This window comes from Oratosquilla oratoria, chromosome 6 (assembly GCF_046742065.1).
Source record: "Oratosquilla oratoria isolate Oo_2021 chromosome 6, ASM4674206v1, whole genome shotgun sequence".
NCBI classification, from domain to species: Eukaryota; Metazoa; Arthropoda; class Malacostraca; order Stomatopoda; family Squillidae; genus Oratosquilla; species Oratosquilla oratoria.
Genome location: NC_134782.1, coordinates 82,227,194 through 82,245,472, shown reverse-complemented (window position 1 = coordinate 82,245,472; position 18,279 = coordinate 82,227,194). Strand labels below are relative to the sequence as shown.

The 18,279-nt window shown below is 37.9% G+C and overlaps 3 protein-coding genes across 12 annotated transcripts in view; 1 reads left to right on the top strand and 2 right to left on the bottom strand.

The window, feature by feature from the left end:
• The window catches only part of PTPMT1 (protein tyrosine phosphatase, mitochondrial 1), a 108,084-nt gene extending 106,884 nt beyond the window's left edge, over positions 1–1,200 (bottom strand). For 3 of the 8 annotated variants that reach the window (XM_076187449.1, XM_076187450.1, XM_076187458.1), the window contains exon 1: positions 749–958. In XM_076187449.1, the coding sequence (XP_076043564.1) occupies positions 749–943 (195 nt within the window). In that variant the 5' untranslated portion in view covers positions 944–958. Of the gene's footprint in view, positions 1–396; positions 609–748; positions 959–1,164 lie in introns of those variants that run through there. The other 5 variants (XM_076187455.1, XM_076187453.1, XM_076187451.1 and 2 more) reach the window with 4 other exon arrangements.
• A 1,037-nt stretch (positions 1,201–2,237) lies between these two features.
• Positions 2,238–18,279, top strand: part of Etfb (Electron transfer flavoprotein beta subunit) — a 46,955-nt gene continuing 30,913 nt past the window's right edge. For both annotated transcript variants that reach the window (XM_076187445.1, XM_076187446.1), the window contains exons 1-3: positions 2,238–2,410; positions 15,450–15,608; positions 16,057–16,296. In XM_076187445.1, the coding sequence (XP_076043560.1) occupies positions 2,357–2,410; positions 15,450–15,608; positions 16,057–16,296 (453 nt within the window). In that variant the 5' untranslated portion in view covers positions 2,238–2,356. The remainder of the gene's footprint in view (positions 2,411–15,449; positions 15,609–16,056; positions 16,297–18,279) is intronic.
• Positions 9,233–18,279, bottom strand: part of LOC143026663 (N6-Methyl-AMP deaminase-like) — a 135,689-nt gene continuing 126,642 nt past the window's right edge. Inside the window, exon 10 of one of the 2 annotated variants that reach the window (XM_076187441.1) lies at positions 9,233–9,354. In XM_076187441.1, coding sequence (XP_076043556.1) covers positions 9,343–9,354 — 12 coding nt within the window. In that variant the 3' untranslated portion in view covers positions 9,233–9,342. The remainder of the gene's footprint in view (positions 9,355–18,279) is intronic. The other variant, XM_076187437.1, reaches the window with a different exon arrangement.

The window sequence follows — 18,279 nt, the reverse complement described above, 5'->3', positions numbered from 1 at the left end:
TAGCAGTACCATTATTCAATGTAATTTATATAGACTATAGTAATCCAAACATTGCATTTGTTAAGTACTGCATAATCCCTTGACACCCTAAGTTAAGTTCTTTCACTGACATCCTGGCAAACTATAGACATCCATGTTTAACTGGTTATGTTTACACATTTTCTTGATTCAACTTGTGTTCAAATTGAAGATTCACTGGAGTGTGTACAGAAATATGTTTACTGCATTTACTAATTATGCAAAATCACTGAACTTCCTATGTTAAGTGCTCCCTTTGATTTGAGCAAACTAATACTACCTGTGTTCTAACACTGTCTACTACCACTTCCTTATGCAATTCCCACTCCGGACAACAACCTCAAAGAACCGTTCACCTTATAGTCCTAGATCATTCACCTTGGATTCTGTCATTCCTAAGATTTCACGCCCAGTACACTTGGTTAAATGATGACAATCGGTCTAAAATGTGATGAGAACTGTGTTAACGCTTGTTAACTATCACATTGATATCTTCCTATTATGGTTGTAAAGTTTACATTTGATCAGCTGATACAATTTGTGGTTGCCATGGATATTGTTGCTTCCTGGACTATATGTGGTCCCCCCTTTATGTTCTGCCTCATGCGGGTCGGAAACTATAAAAATTGAATTTTAAATTTACTGATTAAATTAAAACATTGACAAAATGCCACTAAAACGATCTTTTACAATGGTAATTATTCAAATATTAAGAATCCACAGTCAAGACCTTTTTGTAGAATATAAACTTGTATTCTGCGGACCCGGCACCACAAGACGAGGCTAAGTACAATACATCTCGACCCGATGGCAGGTGTGTTACTGCCCAGTGTGACTGTCCACGATCTAACAAAAATTTACAAAAATATGAGATGAAATAGCATAACATCACAGCAATTTGGATACTGAATTTAGTTTGCAACATCTTATTAGTCTGCTTGCAGTCCTGTGCCAAAGTATATATCTTACCGGGTTGTAATTAATTGGTGCAGTAAACAAATCAGAATTAATGGAAATTATATAAAGAAAAATAATTATATGGCAACAGCTCTCACAATTATCAGGCGAAATTATTCTGTACAAGTAGTAATATCTATGTATAAATAATTCACGCTAAGAGATCAAGACTGAAATGAAAAGACGGACCATTAAAAGTCGAACCGTAGTCGGCATCATGATGAGTCTTATGGGGAGGCAGGGACTGCCAAAAATTACATATCTGAGCACGGTTGCCAGATTGGGCTACAAGTCGCAAATTGGGCTACTTTTGAAAGGTCTGCGCGACTTAAATTTGAGTTTTGCGACTTGCGACATTTTGGGTTACTTTTGAAGTAAATTGGGCTACTAATGAGAAGACTGGTAGTTATTATTTCTGCATTCATGAAGACTAATAGAGTAGTGATTATTTCTGCATTCAGGAAGTAGTTTTGGCATAATTTGTCATATTTTTGGCGACAGTTGTTGTTTTTTTTCTTGGTAAAACCAACCAGGCAACCCTAGTCCGATTTGAGACTGCTACGTAGGATGAAAATTAACAGGAACATATTCAACGTGCTAGATCGGTCCGCAGAGGCTCAGTACGAAATGCACGTATTCGATTAGTCATCCTATATGTGAGAATCATAATGTTGTGAGCTCCACAGATCTAGAAATGAAGAGGTGGTCAAACTACTTGAAAACGCTTCAGTCTGCCTGGTTAAAGGATCCCCTGTTTGAAAAATGGTTAGCGAAAGTGAGAGGATGGAAATAAGGCACGTTGTAAAGCTTGTAGAACGGACATGAGAGCTCACAGAACGGATTTAAAAAACACAGTGAGTCGTTTAAACACAAACAAAATGTATCGAAAGTAAGTGACAAGAAGATGAGCATCAAGTCTGTGCTATCAAAGAAAGAAGATAAACTTGTAAATTTGAAATTCGTCTCTGTATATGTAGCATGTCATTCTTCTATTCAGACAATTGATCATCTGAGTGAACTCTTGAAAGTAGAAATGCCATCAACATCAAGTGCGAGCTCCTGCAATATATATATATATATATATATATATATATATATATATATATATATATATATATATATATATATATTTATATATATATATATTATATATATATATATATGTGTGTGTGTGTGTGTGTGTGTGTATGTATGTATGTATGTATATTTATATATTGGGCTGCTTTAGCCAGAAATTTGCGACTTTTAGTCCTGCAGCTCGCGACTTTCGGCAGTTTACATCTGGCACCCCTGTATCTAAGTCATCTGACGAAAGTCTTCACATTACGACACCGACGGAGGAGGGTTGCCAAGAAGAGTGGGCTACGCTGAAGTTCACAAAATGTCTCTACGAGTGCTTGTGGGATGTAAAAGGGTGATTGATTATGCCGTGAAGGTAAATTCAACATGTTTTGCGTTCCCACTTATATGATTTTTTTTTTGTGAAAATGGGACTTCCTAGCAACAAGAAGACTAATCATGTATGTGTTGATAATGAAAAGTTACCCAAGATTGCACCTAGACACAAGAAATGGAATGTAACGTTGCAGTAAATGTCTCTTAATAGGAGACGTATCATTGAATATATGGAAAAATACACAGTTGAAATTATGACTTAATTGAAATTTAGGAACTTGTCAGGAATAAACTCGACCATTGGCGTTTCAAAAAAAGTGCAGGTCGGCCAACAGCTTGCCATGAATTGGCAAATTTAAAGATTAAACCCAATATTATGAATATAGTTAGGATTATAAATGGGAAATAGGAAATGCGGAAGAAATTCAAAGCAAGTTGAAAGCATATGGAGCTTGTGGGTCAAAATAATGAATTAGGTGTTCAATAGGATTGATAATTCAATGAAAAGGACTAGAGTTCGAAGGCAAAATAATAGAAGTGTATGGAACTAAGTGGAAGTCACTGATAACATTGTTACATACTTATACTAGCTTTGATGAAGTGACTGGGGGATGTATTCCTAATTAAGTACTTAAAGAATGTAGAGATTAGTTATGTCTGGTTGATAGATATCAAGAAGTGCACACCTAAGTAATATAATAATAGAAAAATAAATTTTTTGTAAATTATAATACATCAACATATATTTTTTTTTTTTGTGGAAATTGGTAACAAAAAGTTATTAATGATATACTAGCGATGACTTGGATATCAGCGAGCCAAATGGGGTATGTGTCCTTGGAGGTCATGACAAAACTAGACCAGTTTGTTGATATTCGGATGAGTGGTGATGTAAGCAGCTTCTATAGATTTTCTGGTCTTCTTATCCAACCGAGCCTAGATTCTACACGAAGGTATGGATAAGAAGACCAGAAAATCTATAGAAGCTAGACCAGTTTATTAGACTAACATTAGAACATTTTCCACAACAATAAAAAATATTTAGTCTTAAAGCTCGATGTTCGAGTTGTCACCAGTATATCACTTTCAACAAGGTTTTTTGTTATTGATTTCAACCAAGAAAAATAGATATGTAGATGTATTTTAATTTACAAAATTGATATCTAATTTTTTACTAAGATATCACTTAGTTGTGCTTATGTGGAGTAATACCTCTTTGGCTTACTGGCATTTCTTTGTGTCTCGTATATTGCCATTATTATATCATATTTTGTGTATTCTTCTAGCTAGTCAAGGGTTATTATAATTTAGTTAGAAAATTTGTAGAATTCCAGAGTTGCACAAACACTGATATTAAACACAAAATTTAGGTTGTTCATTGATGCCTAACCTAATAGTATAACCTGATGTAGCCATTCCATAGGAAAAAATGGATCAACTGTAGAATTTCCACCCCCGCGCATGCTGATCTGTGGGGATCCGGGGTGTTCAGCTGTCACTCAGGTCATAATAAAGCTTTTTAATACCTAACCTAATGGCACTTAAAAAGTTAATCTTTGTTTGGATTAGGTTAGGTAAAAAAATGTTATCATGACAGAGTTAGGTTAGGTAATAAAAAACGTTATGACCTGAGTGATGGTGTGTGCCTGAGTGACGGCTGAGCACCCCAGATCCCCATGGATCAGCACGTGTGCGGGGTTGGAGATTCTACGGTTGATCTGAAAAAATAGATCATTCAAATCCAAAAAAGAAAAGTGAAAGATGAGTTTGCATGATACTAGAATACAACCAACTTTTAGGACATTGTAGAGAAATAATTAAGGTTGTATTGCAGTGTTTTATTAGGATATGATTCAGAAGTATCCATACACCTTGTTTGATACTGTTCTTTTAATATATTTAGGTCAATAAATTTTTCAGCAAAAATTGTCAAATAATAATAAGTGATTTGATAAAAACAACTTTTTCTTATATGCCACAAAAATGTATGTAGTTTTCATGGGGTCTTACCTTCATAGATAAGCATTCATAATTAATGTTAAACTTGATATGGCATGCATTCATGTATATGCTCAGAGTGTGGAGTAAATTGTATTTACCTAATTGTAAATAGGAAAGGAGCAAGGTTTGTTGGGTCCCATCTCCTATTCTCTAAATTTTTATTAAATCGAACCTCAAATCCATGTACAGTACCAACTTAATCTATATCCTTGATTTCCAATTATCTTGTTTAGTTTTGAACTCGTGTATTGTTTAAGGGGGGCGTCGCGATGAATTTCCGAAAAAATTGAAATATTCGAAAAAAAAATTTCCCTGTCATCTAGTGGCCTTTGGCAAGCCAGTCCTGAAATATTTCAGCGAAATACCAAAAAATAAAGGAGTTATGGCTATTTTTGACCCCCCCCTACTTCCCAGTTCACCTTCGCTGCACATATGTTCGACTAAGTTATTTCATTGCAATAAAAATGGCACAAATGCGATGTATTTTGTTATTCACTAATATAGACTAGCTGGAAATGTGTCCTACACAGGGATAGCAGTTCACTCGTGAGTGAACTGAGTGAATTATTGTGAGTAGGGGGAGAAAGCGAATTGTCGATCCTTGGAGAACTTTTATTTACTTTTATTTGAAGCTATAATCATATCAAGAATGCCTAAACATTCGAAGAAGAAACGTGTGTTTCATGAAAGCTAAGAAACTGAATCAAATTATTGAGAAAGAGTGTACTTCTGCCTCGGTTATTACTGGAGATGACTCATAGCAGTGCGGCTGGGCATACACGGGCTCACTAAAGCTGATCGCGCGTTTATCACACTCCTCTACCCTTCATATCCTCGTTTCTCAAATGACGTCACCGCAAACATCGAGCATGCGTGACGTACCATCATGTGCCTCTTCAAATAAAACGCTCCTAGTGCTTTTCGTCACGAGCGACTGTCATTGATCATAACTTTGGAGGGACACATAATCTTCTTTCTCACTTGGTTGGAGTCAATCCCATCATTACAAAAGCACTTGAGGAACAAGACAAAGACACAGAACGGAAAGGGACACCAAAGACCAGAAAGAGGAAGAGAAAACTTCGTTCAGCTCTGATTTCCAGCCGGGAGCTTTCTAGTAAGCGAACCTGGCGACAATGAGGGAGGCGGCACTTCCTGAAACTCTCGCCTTCTGAACTCCTAATACCTCGTAAAAGGGGGGAACAGGTACCAGCTACACTTTATAATAACATGTGAATGACATAGAATGCATGAAGATTGTCGCAGAAAAAAAATCTAAATGAAATATATAAAAAAATGCAGGGAATTTTATTTTGAACTTCAAAGCTCAATATCTCAAAACTACCCTTTTCTCTACATTTTTTCTATCTCCTCCGTAACTACTTGGCCGATTTTAATGGGGTTTGGATCCTTTGAAAGCTGAATAAATTTGCAAACTTTTTTTTTTTTTTTTTTTTTTTTTGTGTGATAGAAGTCGATATATTGTATTTAAAAAAAAAAATGACACTTTAACCCCTTCCATACAGTGCCGCCTACGAAGGCGGCATGAGGAGCAAGTGGATACGCGAAGCTGCCATATCGGCATCTTGATTATATTTATATTGTAGTTGCCCCTGCATAATGACATACTCTCTAAACTGTCTTCATCACATTTTCTATGGTTATCAAAATTCACGGGTGAAAGAGAGAACGATCGATATAAGCAGTGACTATTTTTTATGATGCGAGTATTATTACGAAACATCGTACGTCTGGCAGCTAATGCTGCCCGCAAGATTTTGGCCCGTAGTATAGTGGTTAAAAAAAAAAAATCTTTCTCCTAAACTAAGAGGAAATTCCAAAAATCTTATGATGATTTTTTAGGTATTGCTATAGAGCATTTGTGGTATTTTTTCAGCATGTTCAATCAATGGATGAGGAGATAGAATTTTTTTAATTGGTCAAAAAATGTTTTTTTTTATTAATAACTTCATTGGTTTTCAACCAAATGATATGAAAATTGGTGGTGAACATCTCAGTATATGTATATATAACATATTAAAAATTCGCGAAATTCCGACCATAATTGACGAAGTTAATTTTCGAGCACAACGGCCCCCTTAAGCTTGGAATATATCACCTAAATTATTCCACATGTTCATGTATCTACTGTTTATGGAAAACTATTTCCTCACATCCTTTAGACATGTGGTTTTTCATAATTTTTCCCATGACCTCTTAGGGTTCATACAGGTCCTTAAAAACTGAAAAAGTAATAAATATTTGTATTATAAAAATTCAGTACTGAAAAATCCATAAAATCTTAAAAAATTGCCATGTCATGAAAGTCCCTAACGATGGAGGTAGCCACCTACTTCATCCCCACCCATTCCACCCCCATTCACCCCCCCTCCCTCCCTCCCTCCCTCCCTCTCATCTTGGCTCTTCCTGGATGACTGGTCATCTCTGCATCTTGCTCATCGCCCTGGGTCAGAAGCAATGCAGCAAGACACAGCACATCCATAGCAAGGCCACTTCATTTGATCAGCAATCCCCCTCTCCAACCCTTCATTCAGTAACAGTGAAGACAGGGAGAAATCCATTCTGGCTGCATCAAAATATAATTCACTCATAACCACTCCCGAACACATCTACCCTATCCCCCACCATGCATCACAGTATCATCTATACACAGCCATTCTCCCCTTATCCCTATCTTCTGCCTTCTTCCTTCCTCAACGGGCATCCCCTGCTTGCTCAATGCCCCTTTTACCCCATTCATCGATCTCATCCTGGGTTGTCCCCTCATGTTCACTTCATCCAACTCTGCCTTCCACACTTCTTGTACTAATCTTTCTTCACTCATTCTGTTTCAAAACCATCCAAATACTCTGTTATCAACCCTATCTCCCATCTCCTTTTCCACCCCCACTCTCCTCCTCCACTCCCTATTTTTCACTATCCAACCTTGTAACCCTTACTTCTCAGACATTTCATCTCAAAAACATTTAAACACTTCCTCTCTTATGTTCTATGTCTCTGCCTCATACAGTGCTGTCTGCTTAATCACTCAATCATACAGTCTCCTCATAGTATCCATTCCTAAATATCTATTTCTCATTACATTTTTTAATCCCCCAAAGCACTTACTTCTTTCAATCTACCTCCACTCCTCCCTTTCCCACCACACGTGACCCCAAGTATCTAAAGCCTCTCTCCTTTAAGACTTTCTTCCTAATTACTGACATCCTTTCCCCCTGTACATCTCATCACCTTATTTTTACCCACATTTACCTTCAACTTTCTCCTTTCACGCACTTTCACCAATTCCATCACTAACTTCCTTAATCTCCCCTCTGATCCTGCCACTAGCGCAGTGTTGTCAGCAAACAACTGACTTACCTCCCACTTTTCTGTTTTCTTTAACCATCTTCAATCCCCTGCTCATTACCCTTGCATTTACCTCCTGCACCTTCCTATACATGTACATATTGAACAGCCACAGCAACATAACACATCCATGGTGAAGTCCTACCTTTACCTCAAACCACTCGTTCTCTCCATTTCTAATTCTAACACAGGCTGTACGACTATTGTAAAAACTCGCAACTCCCCTAAACATCTTTCCTCCAATCCTATATATCTGCAAAACCTTCCACTGTTGGAAAATATATTTTGAAAACTGATGTGCATAAATGGACACTTGCAATTTTTTTACCATTTTATTGCCCAGTGTTTTGGGTAGTGTCATTGTTTGAGGGGGAAGATGAAAGAGGAGGTGGTTGTTTAGTACTGTGTAAATTAGGCATTCAACTAGTATATATAGTATTGTGAAAACTGCATTGGCAAGTAAAGGGTGGTTTCCTGTTACATGAGGTGGGTTTGTTCATTTCATGGGGTACATTAATGTGATTTCAAAATGTTGCTTACATTGATGGGAGGACATCCATGGATATATTTGGGGTTTGATTAATTACGGATGGTTTGTTGTGTGATGTTCCCAACATTTTTGCCATATAGATGATATGTAATCAATGACTGGCAGTGGAGTGGATTTATAGACAGTAATTAAGAATTTGTTTTGCAATTCAGAGCAGTATTTGTGATTGATTTATTTTTATTTTTATCATAAGTTCAGTCTTGTATATGTGGGATGAAGATTGAAAGCCCAGAATCTTTTTCCAGTGGAATGATTTAGTAATTTAATTGTTATTTCTTCTTTCTGTTCCTGTGTGAGCAATGTCACCAGTGACTTAATTTTGTGAGGCTACCATCCTATTATTTCTGAGCTACTGTTCTAGTTTGTCCAAGAAGGCTTTCATGTTTCTGGGTTATAATTGTCAGGTCACCTCTGTAGAAAATTGCAGTGGTGTTAGGCTCTGGATCTGATATTGGTGGATCACTAATAAAAAGGTTGATAGCATAGGTTGTGATGCAAAAGAAAAAAAAAATTAATCACATTCTTTATAAAAAAAAAAACTTTTTATGAGTTTTTTCAATCTTGTCCAAATTTGTTCAGATATTAAATATTTAGTATATAAAAACAGGTGCAAGTATGTTATTCATCCCTCCACATATGTGCATCTATCTTATTCAAAGAGGCATTAGACAGAATATAAAAATAAACAAGTAATTGACCATTTTAGTCACTGTCAGATGCTGCAAGCCTGCAACAAGTGTAGATACTGTATATGGGCCAGTATGGCTATTGGCTGGCTACCTTACAAAATTTACCTTTTATCTTAGCATACTCTTCAAAGATTAAACACTCCAATTTCCCTTGTAATGAATGGTTAAACATGCACATAAAATGGGAGATACAGTAAGGTTTTATTATTTATATATTAATACAGTATGCACAAACAGCACAATCTTGGTTACTCCTGTGGCTTCTACAGCTGCTGTTCCTCTTCAGGCTCCTCTTCATCATCATACAGGGAAATCATGTCTCCAGGACCAAGGCTCACTGTCTTCCACCAACTCTCCACATGGCTACTCCACCTCCTGTATCCACAATAATTAATGTATAACAAACACATGTCCACACCTCTCAAAGGGCTCTTGGCTACCTCGTTACCAAATATCTCTCGCCTCTAAAGATAAATTAAACGTTACCTTACATTACTTTTTCCCACGTGGTTGCTCCACCCAACACCACCAGCACCCATCTCCCTCCAACCTGTCTCTCTGCTGTTCCCTGGCCAAGTGAGAGCGAGGTCAATGCGCCTTACCTTGACTTGGCCTGGCAATGCCCTCAGCGCTGCCAGGCGTATGACTGATCTCGCCTCCACACTGCTCTCATCCACTCCCACTGTCCCACATGAACATCCACACACTCCCCACCCCTCCTTGACCTATCATGGGTCCCCATAGTGACCCTGGACATTGCCTAAACACAGATCTGCCATTTGGACAGTGGAAAAGGGGTTAACATAGTAATGGGGGGAAATGTTGTACTCCCCGCCACCCATCAAGGCTCAGAGCTTACTTTCTACCTGACTTTTTGCTCGCTATCCCTTAACTTTAACCTACAATCATACATAACATAATTGGATCACAAGCCCTCTGCTGAATAAATAAATGAAAATAATTGATTTAATAATAGGGTTATAACATAACTTAGAAGTATACAAGTTAGTTTTGGTTAGTTTGTCACTGCACTCAACACCACTCACAGCTTGAAGCTGGTTGTTAGTCTACCATCGACCACTTCGTGAACGGATTCCTGCGTTCTCTCTCTCCTCTGCAACGTATATTAATCATATTACTTGTCAGATAAGAGTGATAGATGTCATTAGTTAGTCGAGAAAAATGTGTCGTCTGCTACACCATTTTGAGCATTTCGCTGTTTGTCACATTTTTAAGGTTACTATTTAGCAAAGAAAAAACAAAGCATGTAAATGAACAGACACGAAAATGTAATAAAAACGAATACTGGGCGAGTTGCTATTCTTGTCCGAAATATTTTTAAAACTGTGCCAAAACTAAGTGGGGCAACTGTACATTGTAAAATAAATAAAACACATCAAAACATGAAACCACAGAAAATGGAAGTGCTCTAACACCATAGAAAACCTTAAGTGAGGTGTATACTGATTTGATAATCTAACAGAAAAATTATTGTAATATGGTTCTTTTCCTTGCTGAGTTATTTTAAAACAAAATATAAAAAATATATATATATATTTTTTTTTTAATAATAAAAAAATAAGTGTTTTTTATTTATTTCAATTTTTTTTTTTTTTTTTTTTTTTCGAGTTGCATCTCAAAGCATAAGTGAGAGAGTATTGCTCCAGGGAGTACTCCATTGAATATCCTTTTTAATTCTGAAATTTTGTTATTTTGGGATGTTCTCTGTACCTGCTAAGAAATTTGCTATTTCTTATCATTGTTGTTAATATTTATCTTTGATCTTTTTCATGTAGGGCTACTACCTTCCTCACAAGGCCATAGATAGATAGTCAGTCTGGGAACTTTATGAAATGCCTTGTTTATGTCTACAGTTACAATAACTGTTCTTTCTGGTGGAGCTTTCTTGTTGAATCCCTCCAGCATTTATGGACAGTTATGCTGATGGAGTGGTCCTCATTCAATCCATGTTGGTTAGGGAAGGTAGGTAGTTTTGTTGCAATTTTTTCTGATTTGTAATCTTTTTGTGAGCTTGGATGTGGTAAGTAGTAACTAAGTTGGTCTGTAGGATGCTAGGTTTTCAGAGGGTTTGTTTGGTTTTGATGTTGGTATTATGTGAGTTTGTTTTATTGTTCTCTCAGAAGTGGTTGAAGACATCAGTGGCTTTCATTGCTTTTGGGTGGCTGGGATATTATCAGGGCCTTTGTCATGGGAATTTTTAAAATTCTTTGGTGCCCCTTACATCCTTGTTGGTGAAAGAAGGGCTGGCATTCTTGTGTGATTTTGATTTGATTTATTATTTTTTTTATTGTTATTTTGTTAATTTATTTGATTTGTTTGGTATTTATTTTATTTTATTCTATTGTTTATTTATTTTTTGTTGTTGTTGTGGGCAGGAACCATGTTTGTGGAAGTTTTTGTTGATAGTATTTTGTGTAAAGTTGCTAGGGGTGGATTATTTTTATGTATTTCTATTTTTTCTGCTCTGCACAACTTTTTATTTCCTGTTTTCCCATCTGTTCCATTTTTGTTTTTCCCAGCTTTTTAAGACCAATGAAAGGTACCTGTATATGATGGTCCTGGAAAATTGACAGCAAAACTACTCTTTTTCAAAACCTGTCAACCTTCTCCCCTCTTGTTTGGAGATGCAGCCCAGAGGGGCTGACACTTGGTCTTCAGATTGGACCCAAGTAGTCTGAGGGAAGGCCGATATGCTCCCTCAGCCTATAATTCAGATCAGGTAACTTTCACATCATTCCACTAGAAAGTTTATACACAAGAAGTGGACAGCCACCTGTACAATTGCTCCCAGACAGCACTAGATATTTTTATTCTACAAAGAGTACCCCCACCAATGTGGTCCACACTGTTAAAGCCTCTATAACCCACCAAGAATTTGACAAATGCCTTCATAACACCCATCCACAAGGTAAGAGATAGCCCATGACAAATGCTAATATAAAGCCCATCCATATGGCAGACCTGTTATTCACACTAGAAATAATCAGTGAAGCCCTTCCCTTGACAACACCCACCCAAGCCCCCTGGCTACTTCCTCCAATACACCTCTGCCACACTAGCCATCTAACAAAAAACCAAATGCAAACTGAAATCCTCCAACAAAATCACTCCCACAGTCGTTCATTAAACAACTATTATCATATGCACTATTGACTTCTGTGCTAATCATAGAATGGATTACACAGCGGTGTCCCCAACTGGAACAAGATCTGGATACCTCCCTCAGTCTTGACAACAGAACTCATCAGCATCCTTACTACCCTATTTATTATTCATGACTTAAAGTGCCCTACAAGCCATTTTCATTCCAAAATTCTGCCACCCACTGGTCCACAAAATTAATTTATTAGCTATGCAGGTCTCCACAAACTTCGAATCTGTATCCCTGTGCTGGGTGCCAGCTTGTGTTGGCATCCCTGGCAATGAACGAAGTGACAGGGTGGCTTAAAATGAATCATCCACCCCCCTTTGATGTATCCACTCCACTACCAGTAGCAGACCACTACCTGGTCCTGTAATCTGCAATGCTATACATGGCAGCGATGCTGGGAACAGCACTCAACAAACCACTTAGTCATTTGAGTCCCATATGGCTGTCCACTCATCAACATAACTGACATTTTGAAACTGCATTGGTATGCCTAAGATACAACATTCTCATCTCACACAGCTAAATGAGAAACTTGTGAAGATGGACAGTATCTTGAATCTACTCCAGATTATAATTGCCTTAACTTGCAAAAATCTTGGTCTGAAGCTATGCAGAAAAAACTGCAATACTTGTTGACTGTTACCAACAATTAATGCAGTGTTAACCATCCTGATGGACAAATTGAATGGTCAACCATAGAGACTCAGCCCCTAAACTACAGAGAGGGTGCCATTGAGACAGGTTGAAGGAAAGTGCTATTTGTACTTGGACCTGTCATCAATGAGGAGCCAAGATGAGAGGGAGGAATGGGTAGGAGTGGGTACTTGCCTTTTGACATGGCTACCTCCCTTGTAAGGGGAAAAAGCCCTTGAGGTATATGGATAGATAGTCACATGTAGAGAAGGGGTTAAGTGAAATAAAGTATAACTTCACCACCAAGGCCATAGAGATGAACAAGATAACTTGATAACATCCAGAACACAAGACACTCATTAAAGAAAGGCTTAATTTACAGCCTATTGTTGCCAACGGATTGCCACAGAGATGAGTGAGATAGGCTGGCAGCATCCAGAATAATAGGAAACATGCCATCCAATATAGAAGTGATCAAAGGTTTATTATAAAAATGCCTCAAATTTCAAAAGTAAGGTTTCTCCCAGCTTAATCACACAAGTTAAAAATCAAACTAGGATGTTGATGACTCCTCAATAGATCAATTGAAGTAGTTCTAAATCCATTGAAGAGAAGAGGTTTTCTCCAGGTGATTAAAATTGTCTGGTGTTAGTCAAAATAGAATTGTAAGTGCTAGATATTAAAATGTTGATGATAATAATTACTGGTGCCTAATTTTAGTGACTGGGCATGTGCAATCCCACAGTAGCCAGCAAAGATCATGTGGTCATCCACACATCTGTCTTGGGAGATGTGCAAGACTTGTCTTCATTGTGTTAATTTGGGTTTTCAATGTCACCTGCTTGGAGGAGGAGGAGGTGAGGAGCAGTCACCAGGTGTCAACTTTCCATATAAGTGAAGGAAAAAGTCAAAAGTTGGTAGAGATCTCTGGCCTAGTCTGGAGACTACGAGTAAGTATCAGCCCTTTGAGGCTACACATCCAAGTAGAAGTTTAGGTTTCTTAAGTTTTGTAGAGGAGAGATTGTCATACGGTCCTCTCCATTTCCTGTCTCACAGGGCTTCATGTATTAACCTAATTGTATGAAATGGTATAAATGAGGCCTTTGTGCTGCAGTGTACTAAAAATGATTATGTAGGAAAGGAACCCTGTTCATGGGGTCTTGTCTTCTTCTTCTCCAATTTATGGATTAAGAAACTGTCACTGAGATTTGAACTCTTGCATGTGTGACTGCTTACCACAAAGCAAGAATGTTGCCATTGTACTAAACTTGAATTTACAAAAAGAACAATCTGGAACTAGACCTGATTATTCCCCAACAGCACACAGCTTATTACAGTAATTTCATTGAGTCAATTTAGGTGCTTAGCTTATTATAGTAATTTCATTGAGTCCTTATTTAGGCACTTAGCTTAGTGATTTCATCGAGTCCTTATTCAGGCACTTAGCTTAGTGATTTCATCGAGTCCTTATTCAGGCACTTAGCTTAGTGATTTCATTGAGTTTTAACTTAGGCGACTCATCCGACAACTTGTGAAATTTCAACAAATGTATTAAGAAGCTCTATCAATTAGATTCAAACTTGCATGTGTGGCTGCTTACCATAAAGCAAGAATGTTACCATTGTACTAAACTTGACCATAGAAAAGGAACGATCTGGAACTAGACCCGATTGTTCCCTGATGGTGATCAGCTTATTACAGTAAGTAATCTTAATTTCATTGAGTCTTTATTCAGGTGAGCCATCTGACAACTTGTTCATGTGCTTTGTGGTAAGCAGTCACGCATGCAAAAGATCAAATCTCAGTGACAGAGCTTCTTAATCCATTTGTTGAAACTTTACAAATTGATTCAAATTCTTGCACGTGTGACTGCTTACCACAAAACACATGTACAGTTTGTCTGATGGCTCACTTGAATAAAGGCTTGATGAAATTAAGATTACATACTGTGCTAAGCTGAGTGCCATTGGGAATGATCAGGTATAGTTCCAGATCATTGCTTTGGTCAAGTCTAGTATGGTGGCAATGTTTGAATCCCAGTGACGGAGCTTCTTAATCCATTTGTCAAAACTTCACATCTTCAATTCATCATAACTAGCCTCAAGTTCATGTATGGTTTCAACTTTGTTTATATCCTTAATTTCAAATTATCGTATTTAGGTTTGAATTTCTGTGTTATTCCAGTTTGGGCTATGTCATCTAAACTGTTCAGAGTACTGGTATTTAATCTACACAGAGAACTGCATTGTAGATACCCATACCAGTAGATCAGGAGACAGTGAACATGAAATATGTAATAAATATAACTTTTTAGTTTGAATCAACTTTGCTTATAGTGCTAAAGAAATAACATTGTTTAATTCTTTAGTACCAAGAAGACCCTCTTAATGTTAACAAAGTTGTGTGGCATTAGTCCAAATAGAATCTTAAAAGGGTGACATTGGGGCTTCAGCAGTTGAGACAAACTTTAGTGCTCAACCAAGCAAAAGAATTTGTCATAGTCAGAACAATATCAGTAAAGAGGACATGGTCCCTAAGGATTGAATGATACAGAGTGTCTGAAATTTTCTAGAAAAAAAAAATTGCATACATTACTTTCAAATCATACCATTTTGGCATCTTCAGTACAATTTTAATATGCTATTTATGTAATGTATTTTTACAGATAAGAGTGCGCCCAGACAAACTGGGTGTGGTAAGTGATGGAGTCAAGCATTCTATGAACCCGTTTGATGAAATTGCAGTGGAGGAAGCTGTCCGACTTAAAGAAAAGAAGATTGCAAAGGAAGTGATTGCTCTCTCATGTGGCCCCACACAGGCTCAGGTATTTTCTTGGGAAATGACTGTTGGGAGAAAGAGAAGACAGTGGATGACATCATATGAGGTTTCATCTGATCCTGCCATTTGGGTTCCTGCTGGCTTGAGGTTAACATAAATATCATGTAGAGGTTAGTTTCATTTCCTAGTGGTCACTGGAAAATTTTGGCTCGCCTCAAATAACCTCAGAAAGGAAAGCAAGGGTATGGAATATCTAGTAGCTTGGTTCATATTTATTTCATTTAGATATAAAATGGTTCCCCATAGCCAGCTTTGATTTCCCTTGACTTATATAGATAATGTATTTACTGTCAATCATTCTCACATTCAAGTTTTTGTGAGTGAAAAAAAAGCATAGTGAACAATTAAAGGTGCTTTGCATATACTCCACAACTTGGAATTTAATTTATATTTGTGTGAATGGCATTCTGATAAGTGAATGTATTGATTTTCAGGAAACCATTCGCACAGCCCTTGCAATGGGAGCAGACCGTGGTATTCATGTTGAGGTGCCTCTGAAAGAGATGGAACACTTGCAGCCTATCCATGTGTCAAAAATCCTTGCCTCATTAGCAAAAAAAGAAAATATTGACTTAATTGTGGTTGGCAAGCAGGCAATCGATGATGACACCAATGCTACTGCTCAAATGACCGCAGCACTTCTAGACTGGCCACAGGCAACTTATGCATCCAAGGTGAACATGTACATATATCGGTCAATCTCTTACCTCATATCTCTCTGTACCTCTCAGGTAACTGGCAACAAATACCAGATTTGTCCATAAGTTACTTGAAGAAATATTGTGTTGTTTGGGTGTGGCTAGGATGGGGCAGTGTGATATGAAGTGTTGTCTTCAGTGTGATGGTTGTATTTGTGGCCAGGCCTATTTTCTATTGGTAGTGGATGGTGAAACACAGATGTGTAAGTGTTCTTCTTGCTTTTCTTAGGAGGAATTTTACAGTGGGGCTAATGTCTGGGAGGGGTTTGTTGGAAGAAGTTAGGTGATGGATCTTGTAGTGCATGTTTTGTGATCTGTATGTGTTTTGTGGTAGAGGTGGAAGGTTGTACACATTCAAGTAGTGTGCTGCTGGTGTAAATTTTTGTTGCATTCTGTTGGTTGTGCGTGTGTATTTACCTAGTTGTATTTTATGGGCCTGGAGCTGTGCTTGTTATGTGATGTAAAAAAGTTGAGATGGGTTGAGGGCTCTTACATAGAACTGTGTATCTATCATTAATGCTGGGGTGTTGCTTTTGTTGCTTGTGGTGGGCTGTGTCTGATGTGATATGTGGAGTGGGTGGTTTGAGGATTCTTGTGTAGAACTGTGTGCCTATCATTCTTGTGTGCTTTTCTTTGGAAAAGATATTGGTTTTTGGGTGATGTTTTATTAATGTTAAATACAACTACTGTAGTTATTATTGCTAATATTTTCTATTGTTGTATATCCTCTGGATGCATAGTGCTCAGAATTGTTTACATTCATTGATAAGTGTCTTCCTGCCATCCAGTGTCTGCCATTGTTCAAAGCATGTTCACTTCTTTACTTGTGTGACTGCAAGATCTTGAATGTGTGATATGGAGGTCATGTGTATCAGATGACGCAGTTAATCTGTTGCCCAGATATCTCTTGTAGGAGACCCATGGGTCCTTGGTAGCCGGCAGTGGTCAGGAAAGAAATATAGTGTGTTGGGATTGTTAGTGCACAGTATAAATGATGAAGTGTTCAGTTTTTTGTGTGTGGTGGTCACATCTAAGGCAGTTTGATTCTCTCACCAGGCCTATACTGTATTGATACAGTCTTAGAGCTGGATTGTGTCCTGAATGCGAACCTGCCAGTGTGGTTCTTACTTTTCTTAAAACTGATTTTTCTGTGGAGCTGATGTCTGGGGGATGTTAATGAAGTATAGAGTTTGGTGATCTGTCTTGAAGAGGTGTCTAGGGATTTGTGTGATATATATATATATATATATATAATATATATATATATATGTATTTTCCAATCTATTGTGATGCTTTCAACATCATAGTTGTTGTTGTTGTTGTCGTTCCCTAGACTGTCTGTCCGAGCAGTCCCGTCTCCCCAAGGAAGGCTACAGCCGAAACTGGGTTTTCCCACAAATCCTTTATAGAGTGTATGTTGTGTTGTTTGCGTGCATGATTGTGTATAATGCAGTCTTCCATTATGTGTTGTATGGTATGGGGTGAAGTGTTACATCCTGGGCAGCTGTTCACAACACGGTCGTCCAGCCTCTTCTGGTAGCTTAGAAGTGCTGGGTGGTGACCGCATCGCAGTCTGGCCAAGTGGACTCTGTCCTTTCGTGGGAGAGAGGATTCAGAAGGGTGGATATCAGGGGGTCTGGCATGCAGCAGTGTGTTGTCTTTCAGTGTGTTAATGGAGCGGTGAGTGATATGATTATGAATATGTTTCCGGAGGCTGGTATTTGGTGGTTGTGGAGGAAGAGAAGAGAGTATCTGTGTGTAATAAAGGTCTTTGGGTGTAGTTTTAATGTTTCTTGGTGTGTGTGGGTGTTCTGCTATGTAGTGTAGCGGGTGTGATGTGTTTGTGGTGGCTGCAGCAAGTGTTTGTGTGCCTCTCATGTCGAGGTGGTCCTTGACTTTGAGGACTTTTGTTTCATGGTGTAAATGGTCTGTAGGTGATGTATTTGTGCAGCCTGTAAT